This window comes from Dermacentor andersoni, chromosome 10 (genome assembly GCF_023375885.2).
Source record: "Dermacentor andersoni chromosome 10, qqDerAnde1_hic_scaffold, whole genome shotgun sequence".
Lineage (NCBI taxonomy): Eukaryota > Metazoa > Arthropoda > Arachnida > Ixodida > Ixodidae > Dermacentor > Dermacentor andersoni.
In genome coordinates this window covers 87054715-87075476 of record NC_092823.1, presented here as the reverse complement: position 1 = coordinate 87075476, position 20762 = coordinate 87054715, and the positions used below count along the sequence as shown (strand labels likewise).

Sequence of the window (20762 nt, the reverse complement as noted above, 5' to 3'; positions counted from 1 at the left end):
TGGAGTGTCCATATAATTGCTACCACAGTAAAATAAGTGTGTCAGGCTATATGGAGCTTAAAGGGCACCTGGAACCGTATTCTTTAATGCTTGTAGTGCTTCAGTTTTTGAAGAATTTTGTTTGACAGTGGCGTCACATTTGGGCGGTCCGCTCACATAATGAGATCTAGAGGAAGGAGAGAGGATAATTGGTGCACAGGTTTTTTTCTGGAAATGAGTGTTACAAACTAAGCAAATTAGGAATGCTCCTTAGTAAATAAAAGATTATTTGTTGGTGCGGTTGATTAGGTTTTTTTAAACGCAACGTGCATGTGACATACTTGTGGTGAGTGATTTAGCATATTTTGTTTACTGCGGTTGACCTATTTATGCTGCTGGTCATACGTCGTATGCAAACATGGCGCGTAGAAACTCCACTGGAGTTCTCTAAGTACGCGTAGGCGTACCCCCAAACTGAAGTTGGCCCACCCCCAGATTTCAAGTTGGCCACTCCCAAATTTTACATTGGCTCAACTCCAAAGTTAGCCCACCCCCTAATTTCAGTTTGCCCACCCCTACTAATCACTAACACAGGTCCGCACGTATCGCCATCACCACCATTTTGCCCTGAATGCCGATCTCACCCATGCACATGGCATGCACATTCTCCGCACACAATACACTGCGCCTTGGATCATGCCGAAGCACCTCGTGTCACTTTGCTTCGTAGCAGATGACGGATTCGGTTTTCGCATGAATGACATGTGAGTGACATCGTAATAGTATGCATGCACGCCTCGAGGCAATGATGTCACCCAGGACCCGCCGTAGTTGCTCACTGGCTATGGGGTTGGGCTGCTGAGCACGAGGTCGCGGAATCGAATCCCGTCCACGGCGGCCGCATTTCGATGGGGGCGAAATGCGAAAACACCCGTGTGCTTAGATTTAGGTGCACGTTAAAGAACACCAGGTGGTCGAAATTTCCGGAGTCCTCCACTACGGCGTGCCTCAGAATCAGAAAGTGGTTTTGGCACGTAAAACCCCATAATTTAATTTTGATTAATGTCACCCAGGTGGCAACCATTCGCTGCTTGCAAAGCGAAGTCCTTCAAAATTGAAGCGTTGCAGAATACGTCTCCTGAAACATCCGTCGGGCTTAGTGAAAATGCACACTCTGCGGATAGCTGCTATGAACATCTCAGCCAAATTGTTCATTTGTGCATGGCACATGGAGCTCTAAAGTTGAGTGTGACACCTTTTTCTAAAACACTCTCTTTTTAGCAGAAACGTTCTCCCGAGTCTTTTTGTGGCAGCGATATTTCGTCATATGGCAGATTCCCATACACTGCTGCTATTGGCCAATAACTGACATCTATCAAGAAGGATGTTTGGATCAGTGCACTTCCTACTTACTATACTATAGTGTTTACCATAACTACTAACAATATACCTACTGTTAGCAGGTATGCTAATTGACACAGTTTATGAAATGAAACTTTGGCCGCACTGCTTATCAGTGTTTAACAAGATTTGTGCTGCCCACAACATAGGCAAGTTGTTTCTGTCTTTAGCACCCTAGTCTTTGGTTTCTTGTGGTCGATCCTGCTGTCTGCTGTTGTGTCCGATGCTGTTGGGACACCAGCACCTTGCTTTGCAAGCGTATGTCACGGCTGCTAGATAAGCATTCTGCACTGTTCTCTGAAACCGTTACCAGAATATCTGTCATAGCATTTTCCATGCCAGTAGTGATGCTGCAAACCGTACAGTTCTACAATAATTACTAGAGGGAACTGTGCCACTGGAATCGTTCAGCTGCCATGGGAATAATGGGTGCTATAGGGATTTGTCTGATGTTCATGCTTGTTGACTCAGACATTCTTGTGGCTTTGTTTATTACGCTTGATCTACCTTTCATTATCATGAATTTCAGAGTAGCCTTTACTTTTTTTTAAGTGCAGAAGACTGCGAACATGCACTATCACTGCTAATTGTAGTGGTTCAGCCTGTCAAAACGCTCTAACTTGCCCGCGAGGAACTCGTAAGGGTGTTCGGTGCCGCTTGTCGATGCATGCGCCCGTGGCGTAATGGCTTCAATGTCGTGCTTTTGGGCTAGATGCCCTGTGTTTGAATCCTGCCATTGGATAACTTTAAGGATGAGTTTTTGATTATTTATTACGCAGTACTCTGTTGAAAATGACAAGCTTACTAAGCCATGAAGCTCTTTAAACCCATAAGGGTGAAGTTTAGGCGAGTCCATGTACTACCCAACCTTCCCATGCTGGCTGAACCGTGCCGCTTGCAGCTCCCATAAATACTAGTGCCAGAGTTGCCGCTAGTAATTATTGTATGAAACTCTAAGCTGCAAATGCAGTCACAGATGAGCTCTGTGTCATCTATGGCCAGCAATCTACAAAGTATGGCCTCGGAATGCAGATCAGCGATGAGACTGTCCCAAAGTGCTTGTTCAAGGAAGTTGCTGAAGTTGTAAGGAGCCGCGGATATTCTGATCTCCACCACAAAGTCTGGGATGCTTATGTCACTTGCTTTTTTTCGTTGGTTGTAGCAATATCTTTGTTACCACAGATCGCCTCGGAATGTAGTGCTTCTGCACTGCTGGCGCTGCTTCCTTATGCGTTGCTGTGCTGGGCATCTTTGGAAGAAGCAGGATTCGGAGGACAACATAGGCTTTTTTTCCAATGCTACTCATGACCAAGTGCAGTTTCTTGTAGTCTGCACCCACATTAGCCTTAATGTACAGCTCAAAGCGTTCAGTTAAGACACCAAAGCTTCTGCTGTCGGGACCAAACTCAGGTAGCTTGTCAACTGTGGATTCCATGTTCAGCTCCTGCCATTAGGTCCCATCCTCTTCGCCAGATTGTTGCATCGTTACATCTCAAAGGAACAGAGATGCCTAGGAACAAGAAACGCCTAGGGAAAGAAATGCTGAGACATAAAAGTATTTTGACTGCTCGCAACGCCCGCAACTATGTGCTTTCGCATATGGTGACGTGGTGAAATGGGCCCAGACTACTACCCCTGCTGCCACCTTGTGCAAAGTGGCAGCAACTCGAGAGCAGTCATGGAAGGCTTAAGGCATTGACTACGCAGCACATTTGGCCACCTTTCCTATTCTCCACCGTGGTTGTTCTCTCCGGTAGCAAAAGCTCGTGGGACGCATCATCTGCTTGACCCTTCCGGTTCAACGGATGACAGTTCCAGCATGTGATTCTCCATTCACAGGCTTGGTCGCGCCTTCCAATTGCTAATGCCTACGTTGATTCCCTCGATGACCGACCACAAGAGCTGAGCATAGGCTGTGTAAATCTTTCAAACTGAATTGAACATGTGGATTAGCTATGTGTGCTGTCACAGTTTCATGCTTATATTCAATGATGAATCTTGCAATATACTTTCGTATTCTCACATCATTTCTGTTCATGTCAATGCGTGTGATTTTTCTGTGTTGCATGCCGGGAATAAATATCGGATCTAAGCTGGAGCCAGTCACGTACTGGAATGTTCACCTGTCATAGCCATTGATAAACTATATATACATAGAGAAAAATGCAGTCAACCCATTTTGCTTTTCGAGTATTATAGCATTGTATTGACACAAAATAGATTATTTGCATTCACGATAGCGGTTGGCACTGCACCTGAGAGCTTTATTTTTCTATGTCTCTTTAGAGCAAATGTCTGCACTAACTGGATAATTGTAAGACCTGTTCGGGGGGGGGGGGTCTCGATCAGTGACACAGTGACAGTGCAGTTAATCTCAGTTTGTTAAATGCATGACGAATGTCTGAGGACCAAGGATCTCAAACAGAAATTTAAAAGATTTCTCAAATGAACCACCTATTATGGCATGTACTGATCTGATACTTGTAATTTTGTATGTTAAAAAAAAGTTTGTTTCTTACTCTAGCTTGAGTTTCTGTTAATAACTGTTTTTATTGGCTTTGTTAAACATTTCGACACAGTGCCTCATCGTTGCAGACTAGTTGACTCATAATAACATTCTCAAAGAGATTGAATGTTTCATACACAACTGTACATAATGTTGATAACATTACTGCTTTATGGCAAAAGTAGCCAAAGCTATAATAAATTACTGAGAATTATGTGGAAAGTCAGTGATTTTCCAGTGTTTTCCTACTTGTGTGAACCTCACTTAATCTATATTGACTCCTAAAATATTTTGGCATATAACCTTTAATGAAACTTGCTAGATAATAACTAAAAAACCCACGGACCCTACGGTCTACTTTGTTCATTGTAACTTGTCTCTTGCTCCAGCTTCATTATAACTATTGTTATATACATCCCTAACGCATACAAAGCTTGTAGTATGAAACTTGTGTTAGGGACACTGTGATATTTCTGACCGATATGGAGCACAAATTATGCTTCAGGGGTTCGTCAACTGCCATTATCTTTTCCCAACAAGCAGTCTGCACACTTGAGTCTGCCTTACACTTGAGTCTGTCATCTTCTCTAAAAATCGCTGCAGCTTTTGCATCACGCCAACGTATTTCTTGTCCAGTGCACCTTTTTAAACCATACTACAAAATAATATCTCAAATATCTTTGGAAATATGAATTTGGACAATGTACGCACAAGGCCTTGCCATGATTGACTGTATTCCACTTATCTGTTGGCATAAAGGTTGTTGCAGCTATGTAGCCTTCGCAACGCATTGTTTTTAAAGCGAACCTCTATTGTCCTACCCTCTTGGGTTTTGTGTGGCTGCTGCTGCTGGCTACTATTTGCTTCTGGGTTAGTCATTATCTGAGCAGATATATTTGTGTGTATATGCAAACAAAGGCTATATGTGCACCAAATAAAAGTACCGGCAAACAGGTATATATAACCCTTGTATGCTGGCCAACAAAGTAGTACAGGCAAGTTCACCTATGTTTGGTGTAATAAAGAGATTCCTACACAAAACCTGAACCTACAATGTCGTCTCACAAGTATAGCTCCATAGCACGCCGACCTGTCATTTATTCTTTTCCACATTTTTTTAATGGCTTAGCTTTATATATCAATGGATTCTTTCATTTACTTTGTTTCTTTAATTTAGCCATTGTGCATGTGTAGCAAGGATTGAGAGATGGTACCACCATTGTTTGCGATTTTGCTTGCTGGCCCAGCACTCCTTTCAAATCTTGCGCTTCCTCTACTTCTCTGCAGCCCTCCTCCTCTGTGAACTTCTTGCAGACGAAATATAAGGTTGCCAGTGGCGTAGCCAGAAATTTTGTTTGGCGGGTGCTCAAGTTGCAAAGCGGCCTCTTCCTCAAGAAGCTCTAGCTGGGGTGCTGCGATCTAAATACATGTAAAAGAGGAATCCATTTTTCTCGGCAACTGTTGCACCAAATTTGAAGAGCTTTGTTGCATTTAAAAGAAAAACTTAAATTCTATTGACTGATAGTTTCGAATTTTTCATTTACGTTATCAATTTTTTATTAAAAATTGACCAAAATCGCACATTTTCAGAAAACGAAACCATCAAGTTTTGAACTCTGTAACTCAACAATGAAACATGATATCTTAATTCTGTGAGTTTCAACTAATAGTACATCTAAGCGGACAAAATTGATATGTTACACATGAATCTAAAAAAAATGTGTACTATGGAAATACGGCTTTTGCTGTACCCTTGTTCACAACGTAACCAATTCACGTAAGGTGCAAATTGACAACGCAAATTTGTCCGCTTTGCTGTTTACAGAACCACAATATCTGTTCTTCATATAGAGCTATTAGACTGTAACAGATGTACTTCTATTTTTTTCGAACTTTCAAATTTTTTGAAATATTTTAAACAAAGTTCAGGCCCTAAATCAAAATACCGTTTCCAACAGACGCTAGAATTTAACTTTCTCTCTTACATGCAACAAATTTCATTCAAAGCGATCCAGGGGTTATCTCTAAAAACCGTTTCTGCGTTTTACATGTATTTGAAGAGGCTGGGTTGGAGTTGGGCCCGAGCTAAAGCTTCCTCTTAAACCATTTGTCGAGGGATCAAATACATGAATAATAACTGCATTGCCATTGCCAAAGATGCTGCAAATGAATTCTTGAATGCTACGTACTGTCAAAACAAGCAAGATATGTATTTTTTCACAAAAGATATACTTGTATGTGCCAAAAATTTTGCCCAAAATAACTGATATCAATGCTTCCACGTTTTTTGTTTATTTAATAAGTAAAGAATACATCACACGAACTTTAGAACTATATCAGTTCAAAACTGGCAAAGCAGTACATACCGGTGATACGAAAAATGTAAAGGCCATGAAATGAACAAGTTGAGGACAAATATGTTAATGTAATTCTTTGTCATATATCTTTGTCATTTAATAACCGTGTTTACATTCTGGTACATAAGCAACGGCCAGTGAAAAATCTCAATGATGCTGTCATTTGTTCCAATATATTACGCAGTAGCAGCTGTCACCGGTCGTGTATCGTGAGTAATTGCACCGAAATTATAGTCGCAACAGAGAGCACGTATAAAAAGCAGTTCTGCAAAATGTTCAAGGGCGAGTCAAATGAAAGTGAGCCAATGCGAATATATGACAAACGGTGCACTTTATTTAAAAGTAGTTTCCATGAACATTTAGAGGTTTGTCCCATTGACTGACGAGTCGCGCGATTCCCGTCTCGTAAAACACCTTGGGTTGCTGCTTCAAAAAGTCTGTAGCTGACTCTTTCACGTCATCGTCCTAGACGAATCTGGTTCCCTTGAGCTGCTTTTTCGGCTACCCCAAAATGTGGAGGTGGCAAGGCAACAGGTCTGAGCTGTATGGCGGATGTTGCAGCCTTTCCCTCTTGAACTTTGCCAGTTTTGTAATAACCACATCAGCGAGGTGGGGACGGGCATTGTCGTGGAGCAAGATGACACCATTACTCAATTTTATACGTCGTTTGTTCTTGATTGCGACATGCAACCTTTCCGGTGTTTCGCCATATCGGAAACAATTGATAGTCTCTCAAGATTTAGCAAATTCTATCAGTAAATGCCCCTGACGACCGAAAAAGAAAGTCGACACCGTTCCGGCGGAAATGACGGCCTTCGCTTTCTTTAGGGGTGGTGAATTTGAATGTTTCCAATGTAAGCTTTGCCGTCGTGTGTCAGGTTCGTAGTAGTGGCACCATGGTTCGTCCCCGATCACAATTGCAGAAAAGAAGTCGTCACCCTTATTGTGATATCGGATGAGATGAGTCAAGGCAGCGCCGAACTTCTCAATCTTCTGGCGGTGGTTCAAAATCTTGGACATTCATTGCGCACACAAGAGCCGATAACTGAGATTTTCATGAATTATCGCGTGAACCGAACCGTGATTCATGTTCACACTCTCTGCAAGTTCATCTATGCTTATCCTCCGTTCTTGTCTGATCAGCTCATCAACCTTTTCAGTTTTGTTGGGGGTGATTGCACGATGGCTTTGGCCCGGTCTTGGATCGTCTTTGCAACTTTCACGTCCATGTTTGAGCCGTTTGCTCCAACACTTCACAGTGGACAATGAAATGCAATGTTCAACGTACACGGCAGCCATACGGCGACTAATTTCTTTTTGGGAAATACCTTCAGCTGTTAAAAACTGCACGGCAACATGCTATTCAACTTCTGAAGTGTCATTTATGCCACACAACCATGCTCAATCCAGTGTATGAGAGCATTAAAGAACCTTTATCCTCACATCTGGATGTCACTTTTGTAAATGAGAGATGCCTCCCTGCTTCGCGTATGCCTCGCAGATAATGAACCGAACCACTATTGCACGGGGTGGGTAGGCTCACTTTCATTTGATTCACCCTCGTACATTAGAAATGCGAAGATACAGCTTGATAAAGGGCAAAAAAGTGTCAGTGCTAACAAAGTTCAATGCACCTATACACAAAACCTCGCAACAAGATATTTAAATATATGTATAAGTCTCCAACAAATCTACGTATCTAAGAAAAAGTAACTGTGTATAAGTTGTCAAACAAGGCAAATAAACATGTTACGCAATCACAGATTCACAGAATCCTTGATCCAGTCCTCATTCCATTCACTCCCCCCGATGTATCGCGCGCAACGTGCGTGCTCCCTGCTTTTCTCCTTTGCACACACAAGACTGAGTCACCATCGTCGGCTCACTGATTCAACCCTCCCCCCCCCTCCCTTACGCTTTCACTCGTACATACAGCATGCGGCGCTCGGTCACAATGTTATCGCCCTTGGACTTTACATGAAACATGAGGGCGATGGCAGGAGTGCACCTGACGTGTCCATATAATTGGTATCAGAATAATATAAGAGTATCCGGCAACTGAAGCGTTCCGTGGCCCATTACCTTCTGTAAAAGAAGTAACAAAATCGAACTTTCACCATGGGAAAATTCGCTGCACCGCAACAATGTATCCTTTTTTTCCTCTTGTGGGGCACGGGCACCGAAATGAAGAAACATGAAGGAAAGTATGTTGGCTGCAATCGAATGCCTACTTTGGGCACCTAATGTGCCTACTGAAGGAATATAGAAGAAAACGTGACGCTTGGTCTACCGAGAACCATACGCATACTGCTTGGTATCCTACACCGGCAAGACAAGACTTAACGGAGAGGCTGGGCTCAAGCGAACGCGGTGCAATCCATTGAGTCCCCACAGTGATGGCGGCGAGCGACCATTGTTTTTTTTTTTTCTCGTCGGCTAGCCACTAAGCGTCCAAAACTCTGCCAGGTGAAAATCCACTTGGCCATAGCAAACCGAACGTGCACCGAAGTGCGCTGCGTGGTGGTCGGGGCAACAGGAGAACGTATGCGCTCTGGCTAGCTCTGGCAGCTCGCAGGTAGGGTAACGAGAACAAAAAAATTGTAGAGGCTCATTGTGTCCACGTGAATAAAAGTCAAAGCAGAAAAAATAAATAAGAACGTAGTTACCTCGGTAGGCTTTAGTGTCTTGACATGGTTGCTTTGGCTTAGATGAAAAAATATATGTTGGTATTTTTATGTGACATGACGGCACAAATAATCCACCACAACGTTTCGTCTCGTCGGACCTCGCAGCGTGCTTGGTCAACTTGTCTGATAGTGTGTTGATTTGGCTTGTCTCGTTGTATGTTCCGATGTATGACTTTAGAAAAGTCAATGCCCCTTTGTCGTCAAATGTTATAACAGCATTAAACCCACAAAGTTCCGCAATTGAATATCTAAAGTACAACTTTGGAAATGTCGATGCACCTTTCACATCAAAAGCTTATGAGATTTATACCCATGAAGTTTTGGAATTGACATACATGCGCTCCGTAGATTCCACAGCCTCTGCGAGGTGACGCGGCGAGCACTTTCGCCATCAAAACGCCCTTGAAACTTTGTGCTTGGATGGGGCTGATTGCGTTATGTGACTCCCGGTGCATTGGCATTGCCGCGAAATCCTGCCCGACTTCGCAATGTTCGTGGTGAAATGTCTTTTCGAGCGTGAAAGACATTCTAGACAAAATCCAGAATGGTTCCCGGCACAGGGGCTTGCTTTAGTCAGCGCTGCATGGACAGTAAATTTCGGGGGGGGAGGGGGGGTCTCAAGCCCCCATAAGACCCCCTCTGGCTACGCCCCTGACTCCTTGGCTTACTTGTCTCGACAACACTGTGTTTCTGCCCCCATGTAGCCCCACCTATTCTTGTGCCCCATTGCTTAAAAAAACATTGTTAGCTCCCGTTTAACGAAAGTTGAGTGTTCTATTGCCTACAAAGCAAGACATAAAGAAACAGTATGTGCCGCTGGGTGTGTGCCCATATTTCGCTAATCCTCCAGAATAGGTACATGCCATTGGGGCACAAAAGGTACAGTATCCTTAACATTGTGCTTGATGCGTGTCATAGTTTTCTGTGCGTACACCTTTTTCACCATTCTTACCTCAACAAGCATCATGCATCGCCTTTTATCCTCGTGACGTCACAGCATAGAGGTTGAAGGTATAGTTGTAAACATCATTGTATGTACTGCTGTTCTATAGCATTTAGTTAACCGCTTCACTTCATATAGGTTCCAAACATGTGCGTTGGATTAGCACATATATTTGTTTTTATGTTTTAAGGAAGCCTTACAGCAGGATAAAATTTGAAATGTGTTTTTTTTAGCCACTTTATCCCTAGATGTCACTACTAGAGCTCTCGTTTTGTGCTCAGTTCTGGCCCAACGTCACCGCTCATGTTACAGGAAGCTGCTTTCTTGGCTTTCCAGTCCCAATTTGGTATGATGCTTCTTTTTTGTTTTAAAATTGTTTCTGAATTTTTATACAATTTCAGTTATCTCAAGTGTGACAGTAGGTACAACAGAATGTAAAACAACCATTTCATCGTGCTAAAAGAACTACAATCGTTGCTATTTCACCCTTCCAATGCCATGTATATTAAATGTTCGTGTCTGCTGCTTGCAAAAGATTTTTCTAAAGTGTCGAATTCAATCTATATCTGAGTAACACATTAGAAGGCTTTAGATTCCATTTATGTTTATTGGTGATATGTCCCTGCAAATTTTATTAAGTGCTTTAATCTGAATAATAAAAGAAAAATAGGTAATTACGCTAATTAGTAGTTTGTCCTTTTCATCGTTAGCCCTGTCGCTCGAACATACCTCATAGTGAATATCTAAATCTTCCAAATCTTTGTTTAAAGAAGCTCTTGAATATCTGTGCGATTCAAAACTGGGAGGGCTTCTTGTGCTCAGGCTGCCATAACAAATTGAGACCTCAGCTTGAGGGTGGATTCGAACTACAGTAAACTTAAAGATTTAAAGATGGCCAAGCTTTGTAATGCCACTTATTAGATACACAAAAGCTGCCGCAGAATTTCAGTGCAACCAACTTCCGTGTAGATAGTTCAACCTATGCGCAGACATTTCATGTTTGTGAATTATCTCGGGAAAGGCAAGCAGTGAGTGGAAGTCATGACAGTGCTTTACTGACTATTGGAGCTGACTGTTGGATGGCACTTGTACTTTGTGTAATAATACCCATCTGCGACTACTGGTCCCAAGGGTAAACGGTTGCCAAGCAAATTTCTCCAAAACTGGTTCGTGTTGATCAGCGATTCCCATGCATTGGTGGCTGATCAACACACACATAAAAGATTATGGCACCCGATGCCGTTGCTTAGTGGCTATAGTGTTGGACTGCTAGGCACAAGGTTTCGGGATCAGATCCTGGCCATGACGGTCGTATTTCGATGGCCAAATGCGAAAACATCCGCATACTTGCCCAAGGTGGTCCAAATTATTCCGGAGTCCCCCACTACAGCATCCCTCATAATCAGATTGTGGTTCTGGCTCGTAAAATCACATAATTTAATTTTTAATTAAAAATGTGGCAGCTAGCATTTGCAATTTTGATGATGAATTGAGTAATTCTGTTTAATATGAACTATTTGATTTCAAAATTCAAATGGACTTGCATATAGCCTTGAATGCAGTGAAGGAAATAAACGCTATATTGCGGCATTTTGTCACCATGTTTGTTTTTCTGCTTCTAGGAGAAGAAAAAATACTTCGTAGTATTCACTTCGATATGGGATGCTCATATTTTTCAAATATTGGTATTTGGCTGGGCTTGAAGATTTTACTGTCAACATACACCACTCTTGCTTTTTTGTCTATGGAAAGTGTTTGCAGTCCACCAAAGTTTTTCTGTGTGTACAGAGCATTTTGTGCCATCACAATTCGACAGTACCATTGATGTGAACTAACCCTATGTGTTCAACCACCGAGGCCATACATGAACTTCTACAATATGTGCCTGCCCACCAGGTGAGTCTTTACACTCATGTTATGCAATTTCGATCATGAACCTTTGCTTTCATCCTGTTTTATGCTGTAGATGGGCTGTAACTTTAAGCACGTAGACTAGCACATGTAGGAGAAAGTTCAGCTGTGATCTAAAGTGATTTCTACTGACTTTTTAAAAGAAGCAATGCTATCAATGAACATTGTATATGTTAGGTAATGTTACTCCTGCCAGCATGCTCTCATCTGAGAGCTTTGCGCTGGGGTTAGAAATGTAATCTGCAGACAAACATGGTATGTTAAAATTCTGCACAACTGAGAAAGCCGCTTCCATAGCTGTGAAAATTGTCTGTTATATCCACCATAGCTGATACTGTATATCATGATTTAGGAATGCTATAACCAATTCTTGTGAAGTGACCTGAATTTTCTTGTTTCATTTGTTCCTGCCCATTCACTCTTTAGACTCTGAATGAAGGAGGGCAGCTGATGTGATGGCGCTGATAAGACACGTATTGTCAGAACCTGCGTTCATTTGATCTCTGTGCTGACATGTGTGGAGTGGTGCAACCACAATCTAGTCACACAATAATGCGTTTGATATCCTGGTATGCAGGGCCTCTGTTCTACGCTAAAATTAGTGGAGACCAGTTTGCTTGCTCTTTTACACTGCATGAAGCTTTTGTACACCTGTTTGTGCTTGTGTAACTCTTAAATCTGTTTTTAACTCTGCTATACTTTGAGCAGTTGAAGCAAAATTCTTCGGTCAGTGGGAGGTTGTGTTAACACGAGTTAACTGTGCTATATTTTGTTTCACGCATAGCGGGCAATGCTACGAAGGCTAGAGAGGCTTCTCTCACTGCTGATAGGCATACAAGAAAGAGTACATCAAAGATGAAAGAAAGACATGTGGGCGTCACATAATCGGCGTAAAATTAAGCGCGACAAGTTTGTGTCAAAATAGGACGTACTTATTACAGAACAGGCGGCATAGATCTCAACCTACTACCAAACAAGTAAAGCGACATATTCCTGCAACGAGTGTTCGCAATACACCAATTACGCTTGTGACCGAGACGTAATACATCACATCCCAAAAGAACAAAGGTGCACAAATTCGCCCTAGTCTCAGATTTGAACCCAGACTTGGGTTTGTCCTGGTCCCAGGTTTGAATTTGGCGCATGGGAGAATTCTTCTTGAAGCTTTCTTTTTCAGAAACCTGTATGGCTTTCCTCTGTAGCTTTGTGGACAATTTTCTCCTTTCATGAGCATTCCTCCACCTTGCAGGCTCCCACAGAACTGATTTGCCATATTTAGTTAACCTTTACACAACAAAATGTGACTGCAGTATGTACTAATTGGTTGGCATACAACAAGCCACTATTCACACTGCTCTGCATCAGCTTTATGAAATGGTAATTGCTATGGTGCATTCTACTGGTTGCTTTTGAGCGCTGTGGAGCACTATCGTCGTGCAGTTTTCATTGGACTGGCTAAAATCGAGCACTCCGAACACATTTGTCTGGTTCGTTCAGAGTGCCGCACTCCAGTTCAGAACGCTCCGAGGTGCTCCCACCTTCCACCTAGGAACACGACTGAAATCTGACGGAAACTCAATCATCATATGGCTACTTCAATTGCTGTAGAAGCCTGTAGACTAGGACAGGCATTCCCTGCTTCCAGTCTCGAGTTGGCGCGCGGTAGGAACCAGTCAAATGGGCCATTAGATGGCATGGGTCGAGGAGGCATTTGTGACTAATACACATTAGACAGTTTTAGTATAGCGTACGCTATACCATAGTGTATGCTAAAAAATAGCTGGTCGTCACTGCGCATGCGCTGAACATAAACGAGATAGCGGGTTTAGCGGGCATACGCAACGCAAACAATTTAGCGTTAGCGTTTTTGCGTGGTTTGCGGAGTTTGCGGGAAACATGGCGGTGGTTCCGGCTGCCCGCTTCAAATTGAATTGGGCGTTGCTTTTGTAAAATGCACTTCATTCGTAGCAAATGATTGTGTAAACGGCTTTTGCATAGTCTTAGGCCGCTTCAACAACAGAGTATTATGGATAACCTCATCGTGTTTTCGAGATCGCTTCTCGTTTCTAACGAGTCGAAGCCTAACGAAAGAAACATTCGAGATGTCAACGTCACCTACCGCTACAGGTGGGAAATAGCCACAACGATGGCATATGGCCTCTGAGATCGGAAGATATTGCCGGCCAACTAAAATTGTAGAAAACATACGCTGCTTAGCATACGCTATAAGTTGCGTACGCTAAACTAAAACTGTCTATTTACGCCAACTTGCAACACAACAAAAGATGCAGCCCGGCGGCTGAATCTGTCTTTTTATTCCTTTATTGCCACTGTCATGTTGCAGCAAATTTGAACCCAATACACGCCATTCTTTCTCCTTCTGGAAAACTGCTACGGCTATAGCACGCGAACGCAACAGTAAACAAGTATGTTGATTGATTGACTGACTGTGTATCAGTCAATAAATCAGCCATGGTTGAGCATAGCCGCCACAGCTACCTCAGTGGCTTTGGCATTCTTCTGCTGGGAGCAGGTTCACGGGTTCAATCCCCAGCCATGGTGGCTGCATTCTCATGGGAGTTGAATGCAAAAAATTTTGTGTGCCGTGCTCTGGGTGAAGAATAATGAACCCTAAATGGTCCAAGTAAATCGGCAGCCCTCGACTAAGGCATCCCTCATAGCCCACTGTATAGTATCAAGATGCTAGACACCCCTGCTACATCTATTATTGTTTGACTGGTTTATCGATTGATTGATCGACCAACAAGATTTATTTCTAAAGTGGGTGCCTTGAAGGGACATTGTTAGTGTTATTAACGAGAAGAAAGGGAGCTGAAAGGCCTGATCTTTATTAATAATAAGAGGCTAACAAATAAAGACGCCAAAGACAACATAGGGGAAATTACTTGTACTTGCTAACTGAATTAAAAAAAATGATAAATTAATCGAAATGAAAATACTTGAAGATACAATTGTGAGTGGTGGCACTGATGCTAACACTCCCAGGGGTAGTTCTAGTAGTAAAACATAAATACCCCAGAAACTGGATGGGAAAACAGTGCCACGGTAGCTCAGTTAGTAAGAGCATTGCACAGGCAATGCAAAAACGTGGGTTCATATCCCACCTGCAGCCAGTTGCTATTTCATCCACTTTCATTTCCATTAATTTATCATTTCTTTAATTCATTTAGCAAGTACAAGTAATTTGCCCTCTGTTGTCCTTGGTGGCTACTTGGTTTGTTGGTTTTTAGGATATTAATATTAGTACAGTGAAACTTCGTTAAACCGTAGCTGGAAGTAGCTTGGAAAAAGTACTTGCTAAATGATAGTACTACTTAACTGAAATAGTATGAGATCGACCACTTACCTGTGAAAAACGGAACTCGGAGAGAGTGCGATGAAAAGGGAAAAAACACGCAGTATTTATTCATGCTACAAACGTGTTATTTCCGTTTGATGCCGCGGCAGCCTAGCAGCGACAACAGCGTCCTCAAACTTGCTGAAGCTGTGAGCCAGCTTTTCAGCCAGCCCCCTCTTCTCGGCAAACACTCTCATGGTAGATTGTTCGTTGGCATTGCATATTCTCCGTGCACAGGCGCGGTAGCGTTGCAAAAGTCGCGGGGCACCTTTTCATTGCGGGATGCTGTTCTCGTCGCGACGATTGCATTCATGAGGCTGACGTAACGCACAGCTTCTGCCACTGTTAGGCCTGAATCAGCCGTGCTGTCGCTTTCCATGTCGTCCTTATCACTGTCGCTAGGTGACACTTTGGCAACAACAGAGGCAGCGGTGGCGAAAAGTCGGACCTTGTAGCCAACATCTCTTCGCGGTCGCAGCAGCGCTGCCGAGCAACTTCTTCGCATTCCAAATGTCACACACCATAGTCAACAGTAGACCCATGTCGCGTGCCAGCACCAACTTTTCGTGTCAAATTCGACAGCACAAGAGAGAGCGTAAACTTTATTTTCAAATCAATCAGATTTGAGTCCGGCGTCTCTTTAGTGTATCTGGGCACCCACCGCGGATGCTGTTCTGAGACCTTGTCTCCAAGCGGCTTCCTCGGCTCGCTGGACGGCCCAGAGTTGTGCTGTCAGGTTCGAGCTGAGCAGTGCGGTCTTCCAGCGCGAGCGGAGGCTGGCGGTGGAAGAGACGGAGGGGTCGGCACTGCCCGACTTAAGTGCTGACATTCCGATAACATGTGATTAAGTGTGGCAACCTCGCCACACAATGTGCATCTATTTGTAGTGTACATGTCTGGATATATGGCATGCATAGTCTGGGGTTTCTATAAAAATCTGTTTGTAATTGTCTGAAGTGTACTGCTTGCATCCTGTCTAACCTAGCGTGAGGGAATGGGTATACGCGCCTTTGTAACTGGTAGTGTGTCGTGATGTCATGGAACCTGGTCAGACGATCCTCCCACGCCCAGACGTTTGCAGTACCCCACGGCGGCTCTTCCTCCGATGATGCTCGGTGAGTGAGGCCTCGAGCAACGCAGTGAGCCGCTTCGTGGGGGGTGCTCAGTCCAGTGTGTGCCGGGATTCATAGCAAGTGCCTTTGGTTATCGAACTCGGCCTCTCCCTGGTGTATGGGATATCGCTGGAGTATCTGAGGCGCCTCTTGCAAGATGCGCCCATTTGCAAAATTGCGAATTGCCGTTTGCGAATCGCAGATCACGTATGTCGCTTTGGTTTGTGTGAGGGCCAGTGCTATGGCCGCTTCCTCTGCCGCTTCAGCATGTTCCGTGTTCACAATGACGCTCGTGTGGTGGTTGCTTCGGTGGTTAGTAACTGCCGCCAGTAAACTCTTCCTGTCTAGATGACGGGCTGTGTCGGTGAAGACCGCCTCGTGGTTGTTGGAGTAACTTTGGTTCATGTGTTGTGCACTGGCTTTATGTCTCCCCGTGTGGTGTTGGGGGTGCATGTTGCGAGGCAAGGGGGGTACGTATAATTGCTCGCGTATGGTTCTAGGAATTTCTACTTTGATGCCGTGCTGCGTGTGGTACGTGATGCCGAGCTTTTCGAGCACGTATCTGCCCGGGCAGGTCTTGGATAGGCGCTCGAGTTGGGACACTTGTTGCGCCTCCAAGAGTTCCTCGAGTGTATTGTGTAGGCCTAGTTCTAAGAGCTTGGTGGTGCTGACTCCGGGCGCAAGTCCGAACGCACATTTGTACGCCTTGGGTATGAGGGCGTTGAGCTTGTTTCTTTCCGCTACCGTCCAGTTGTGAAACGCTGCTGTGTACTTTATTTGAGAAATGACGAAGGCTTGTATGAGTCGTATGACGCTGCCTTCGCATATGCCCGCGTGTTTGATGGTGATGCGTCGAATGAGCTGCATCGTGCTGGTGGCCTTCGCCGTTATCTTGCGAGGTGCTTTGCTGTTGCCTCCCTTGTGTTCGATTACCATTCCTAATACCCGGATTTTATCTACCATCTGGATGGGTAGGCCGTTTGATGCCACTAATTGGATATCTTCCTTTTCCGGGGGGTTGTAGCCTTTAGGTGGGCGCCCCTTTCTGACCGGTCTATATAGCAGCAGTTCGGATTTTTCGGCTGTGCAGGCAAGTCCTGTGCCCACGAGATAGTTTTCCACACATTGGATGGTCTGCTGTAAACGTTGCTCGATCGCTCCGTCACTGCCCGTTGTCGTCCAGATCGTAATATCATCCGCATATAGCGTGTGATGCAGTCCTTCAATTTGAAGCAATCGGTCGGGTAACCCCAGCAGGACGAGATTGAAGAGCATCGGCGAGATCACCGAGCCCTGCGGGGTGCCCGAGCTCCTGATGTTGATTTGATCTGACTCTTGATTTGACAACACGAACGATGTCTAATTTTTCTTCTATGCTAAGCACCCAGCGTCTTTTTTATCCGAGTTTCGGCATGGTGCTGAGTTCTCGCTTGCACGACGCCACAATGCCACAACGCCATAGAATAAAGAACCAACTGACGACGCTCTCTGGGATGGCGCTGAAATGATCTTGATGTTGATGTGGCTTCATGCGCAAACGCACAGGGCGCTTGGAGGCCGTTGTGCCGATCTCTGAGGCTTGTTGTTCTGTCGGGCCGCCCGATGAAGACGACGCACAGCCATGTTAGCGCGACGAAAAGCGGAAACATTACGTGTTAACCGATGCGTATGCAATAAGCTGGTACGGTTTATGCGGATACAAAACACATTATGTTCAATGGCCGCTGAGTCGGGGATTTGACTTTACTGCTTTTCAAACGAAACGACTGTTTAAGCGGGTATGGCTTAACGAGGTTTTACTGTAGTATTATTTGATATGAAAACACACTTACAATGCATGTAGAGGGAAATAGGGGAAGGAGCAGGCTGGCAGCTGCCACCAAGAAGGGCACAAAGCCAGCCTACTGTTTACGAAGGAGGGGATAGGCAAATAAGTTGAAAATAGGAAGAAGGGAAGTAATCAGGAAAAAAAACGGCACGGGGACAGGCTACAAAGACTGCAAGTAAGTTAGCAACAACGACTAATGCGTAAGTACAGACAGAACATGCACACAGGAACAGAAGAGAAAAACGTGCAGGTCACACTAATTATGAAATAGTAAAATATACAAAAGCAAAATTGGCCAGAAAGGTTTGCCTCTCGCAAAGTCTCACAAATGAGAAGCAAAGCTATTTTTTTGTAAAATAAAAAGCATAGTGCACTGAACCTGGTCGCGTCGAGAAGCACAACCACTCAGATACAGGCAATAATGAAGGGTCATACGCTGCAAGTCATGTAGACTGTAGTCCCATAGTAATGACGTGCACTGGGCAAGGAAAGCAGGACACTCTAATACGACGTGCTCAAGTGTCTCACAAGAAGTGCAGAATGGACTGTCTGCACAATCATGTCTTTGCCAGCATAAGCGTTCAGACACCGGGACAGAGTCAACCCTTAACTCGAGCAATAGAGCTCTAGCACAACGAGGTAAACCTCAACCACAAACACGGGGAGGAAAATATTCTTTTGTAACACGCTGGTCTGGGTGCCGTGAGAGGGGAGGTATCGACGAATCAACAGACGAGCCCTGCGAGGCAGTGGGCGAAATCTACACAATTTCTAGACTGTCAAATTCGCTGTGGGCACAAGCGTAAGCGAATTGATGGGCCTCTTCATTTCTGGCGATACCTACTTGCAAATGTGTCGGGACACTATAGGGAAATACTAAATCAGTTTGGACCAATGAGGCATTCTTTATAATGAAGGGCTTTCGGTGTAGCGCAGCTAGTTACATGGACGCAGAGGGAGAACAAGACAGTACCCATGCCGCCCCCAGGGGTTGGTCATGACAAGAGAAAAATGAGGGCCAACCTTATTTATTATTATTTTTGTACCTAAACCCCAGCATTTACGCACAATGCGTAAATCACTGCACTAGTCAAAGCCGTATTGTAATCGCTTTCACGAAACCTTTACATGACAGGGTGATATGGGGTAAAGGTGAGAAGGATGACGGGCGCTGCACATTCTGAAGCAACAATGGGAACCAAGCCTATTATTCCGTGTGGAATGTAGAAGCACAGAGTGAAGAAGGAAGCAATTGTTTATGCTGCTTGCGTCCAGCTTTTGACTAGGTACAGTCATTATGTAGCTTGTCATCACTGGACCGGGCTGACCAACGTGTGCGTCAGCTGTTTATGATTAATACCCACGATTTCCATCATGTGCAGAGATGCCTTGTAAAGAAACCCTAAGCCAGAAAGCCACTTGGCATGCATTTTCAGGGTGTCTACCAACCAGGAAAACCGGAAATTCTCAGGGAATTTGTGCTTCTATCAGGGAAAATTATCTAACTTTATTGAAAGGGAACGAATGTCGTGTTAATGCTGGCTCCAGTAAGAGAGGAATCGCAACGAATCGTCATTGACGCCGTGTCATAGGCAGGATGTATTGCCAGATTAGTTAACGACCGATTTTCCAGAGGCCCGATTTTTCGGACATGCCCGATAATTCGCGCGGCTTTGCGGCACCACCACGTACTCCATATAGTCAATATATATTGCCCTGACTGCAGCTCTGAAATGGCATTGATCAAAGCCACCACCGCCGCCATTTTGATTATGTCGCCGCCTCGAACCGGCACTCGCACGCAGATCCGCTGGCAGCCGTAGCCCACGACCTACCGTACAGTAGGTCGTGCCGTAGCCACCGCCGCGGCAACGTTAAGCCTAGCTGCTTCTACGTTCGCTATGAATCTTCTTGCCGTGCGGTGCCGTGTTTTTCATTGAAAGAATTCGCCGCTGTCAAGAATGGCACTGACTCCACCTTAGGAATCCTCGCGATTGGCTTCGAAGCTCGCAGAGCACAGCGCGTTGCGTAATGCCACTCTCCGACAGTTAGCTTCGCCTCATTACAGCATTGTTAGGCGGTGAAGCATAACAAACGTGGGAAGGGGCAATTGTCACGGGACACAGCATGTATTCCTTAATTATACACGAGTACACTCCCGTGTCCTTTCACAGTACGAGCACCAATATGCCTAATACGTGTACTGGGAGGTCTTAAGAGCTCTTTCGGACGTGCCTGTGGCAATTTCAGCCCTTAAGGGCAGTTAACGACATGCATTCATTTTTCTCGTACTGCCCGATTTTTCTTTTCGGATGTTTTTGCGGCACCTAGGGAGTCCGAAAAACCGGACGTTGACTGTACAACTGACCAAGAGGATGCTTCAAATGATCCATGGGGTGAAAGCGTGGCAGAAGGAGGATATGAGAACAGAAAAGACCAACGCACTGATGAATTAATGGGAAGCGTGCCGCCGCCTCTTTGAAGGAGCTGGAGGTCAAAAAACAGTGTTGGCTGACGCCTATAGATGCAGGTATCCCTTATCCAAACCAAAATAAACTATTTATAGCAGTGAAACCCAACATTGAGATGTTGTGTACGGGTGGAGAGTATGTCAGCTAGGACAGTTGAGGCTGACTTCCCAGCTGCTGAGAGAGAATCTTAGTTGTGACAAAGTTCAGGC

At 44.5% G+C, this 20762-nt stretch overlaps 1 protein-coding gene across 4 annotated transcripts in view; it reads left to right on the top strand.

The window, feature by feature from the left end:
- The window catches only part of LOC126544247 (uncharacterized), a 68615-nt gene that overhangs the window by 6174 nt on the left and 41679 nt on the right, over positions 1 to 20762 (top strand). The window contains exon 2 of one of the 4 annotated variants that reach the window (XM_072284936.1): positions 10186 to 10219. The exons of the other annotated variants lie outside the window; for them this stretch is intronic. Coding sequence (XP_072141037.1) covers positions 10186 to 10219 — 34 coding nt within the window. The remainder of the gene's footprint in view (positions 1 to 10185; positions 10220 to 20762) is intronic. 4 annotated transcript variants of the gene reach the window in all.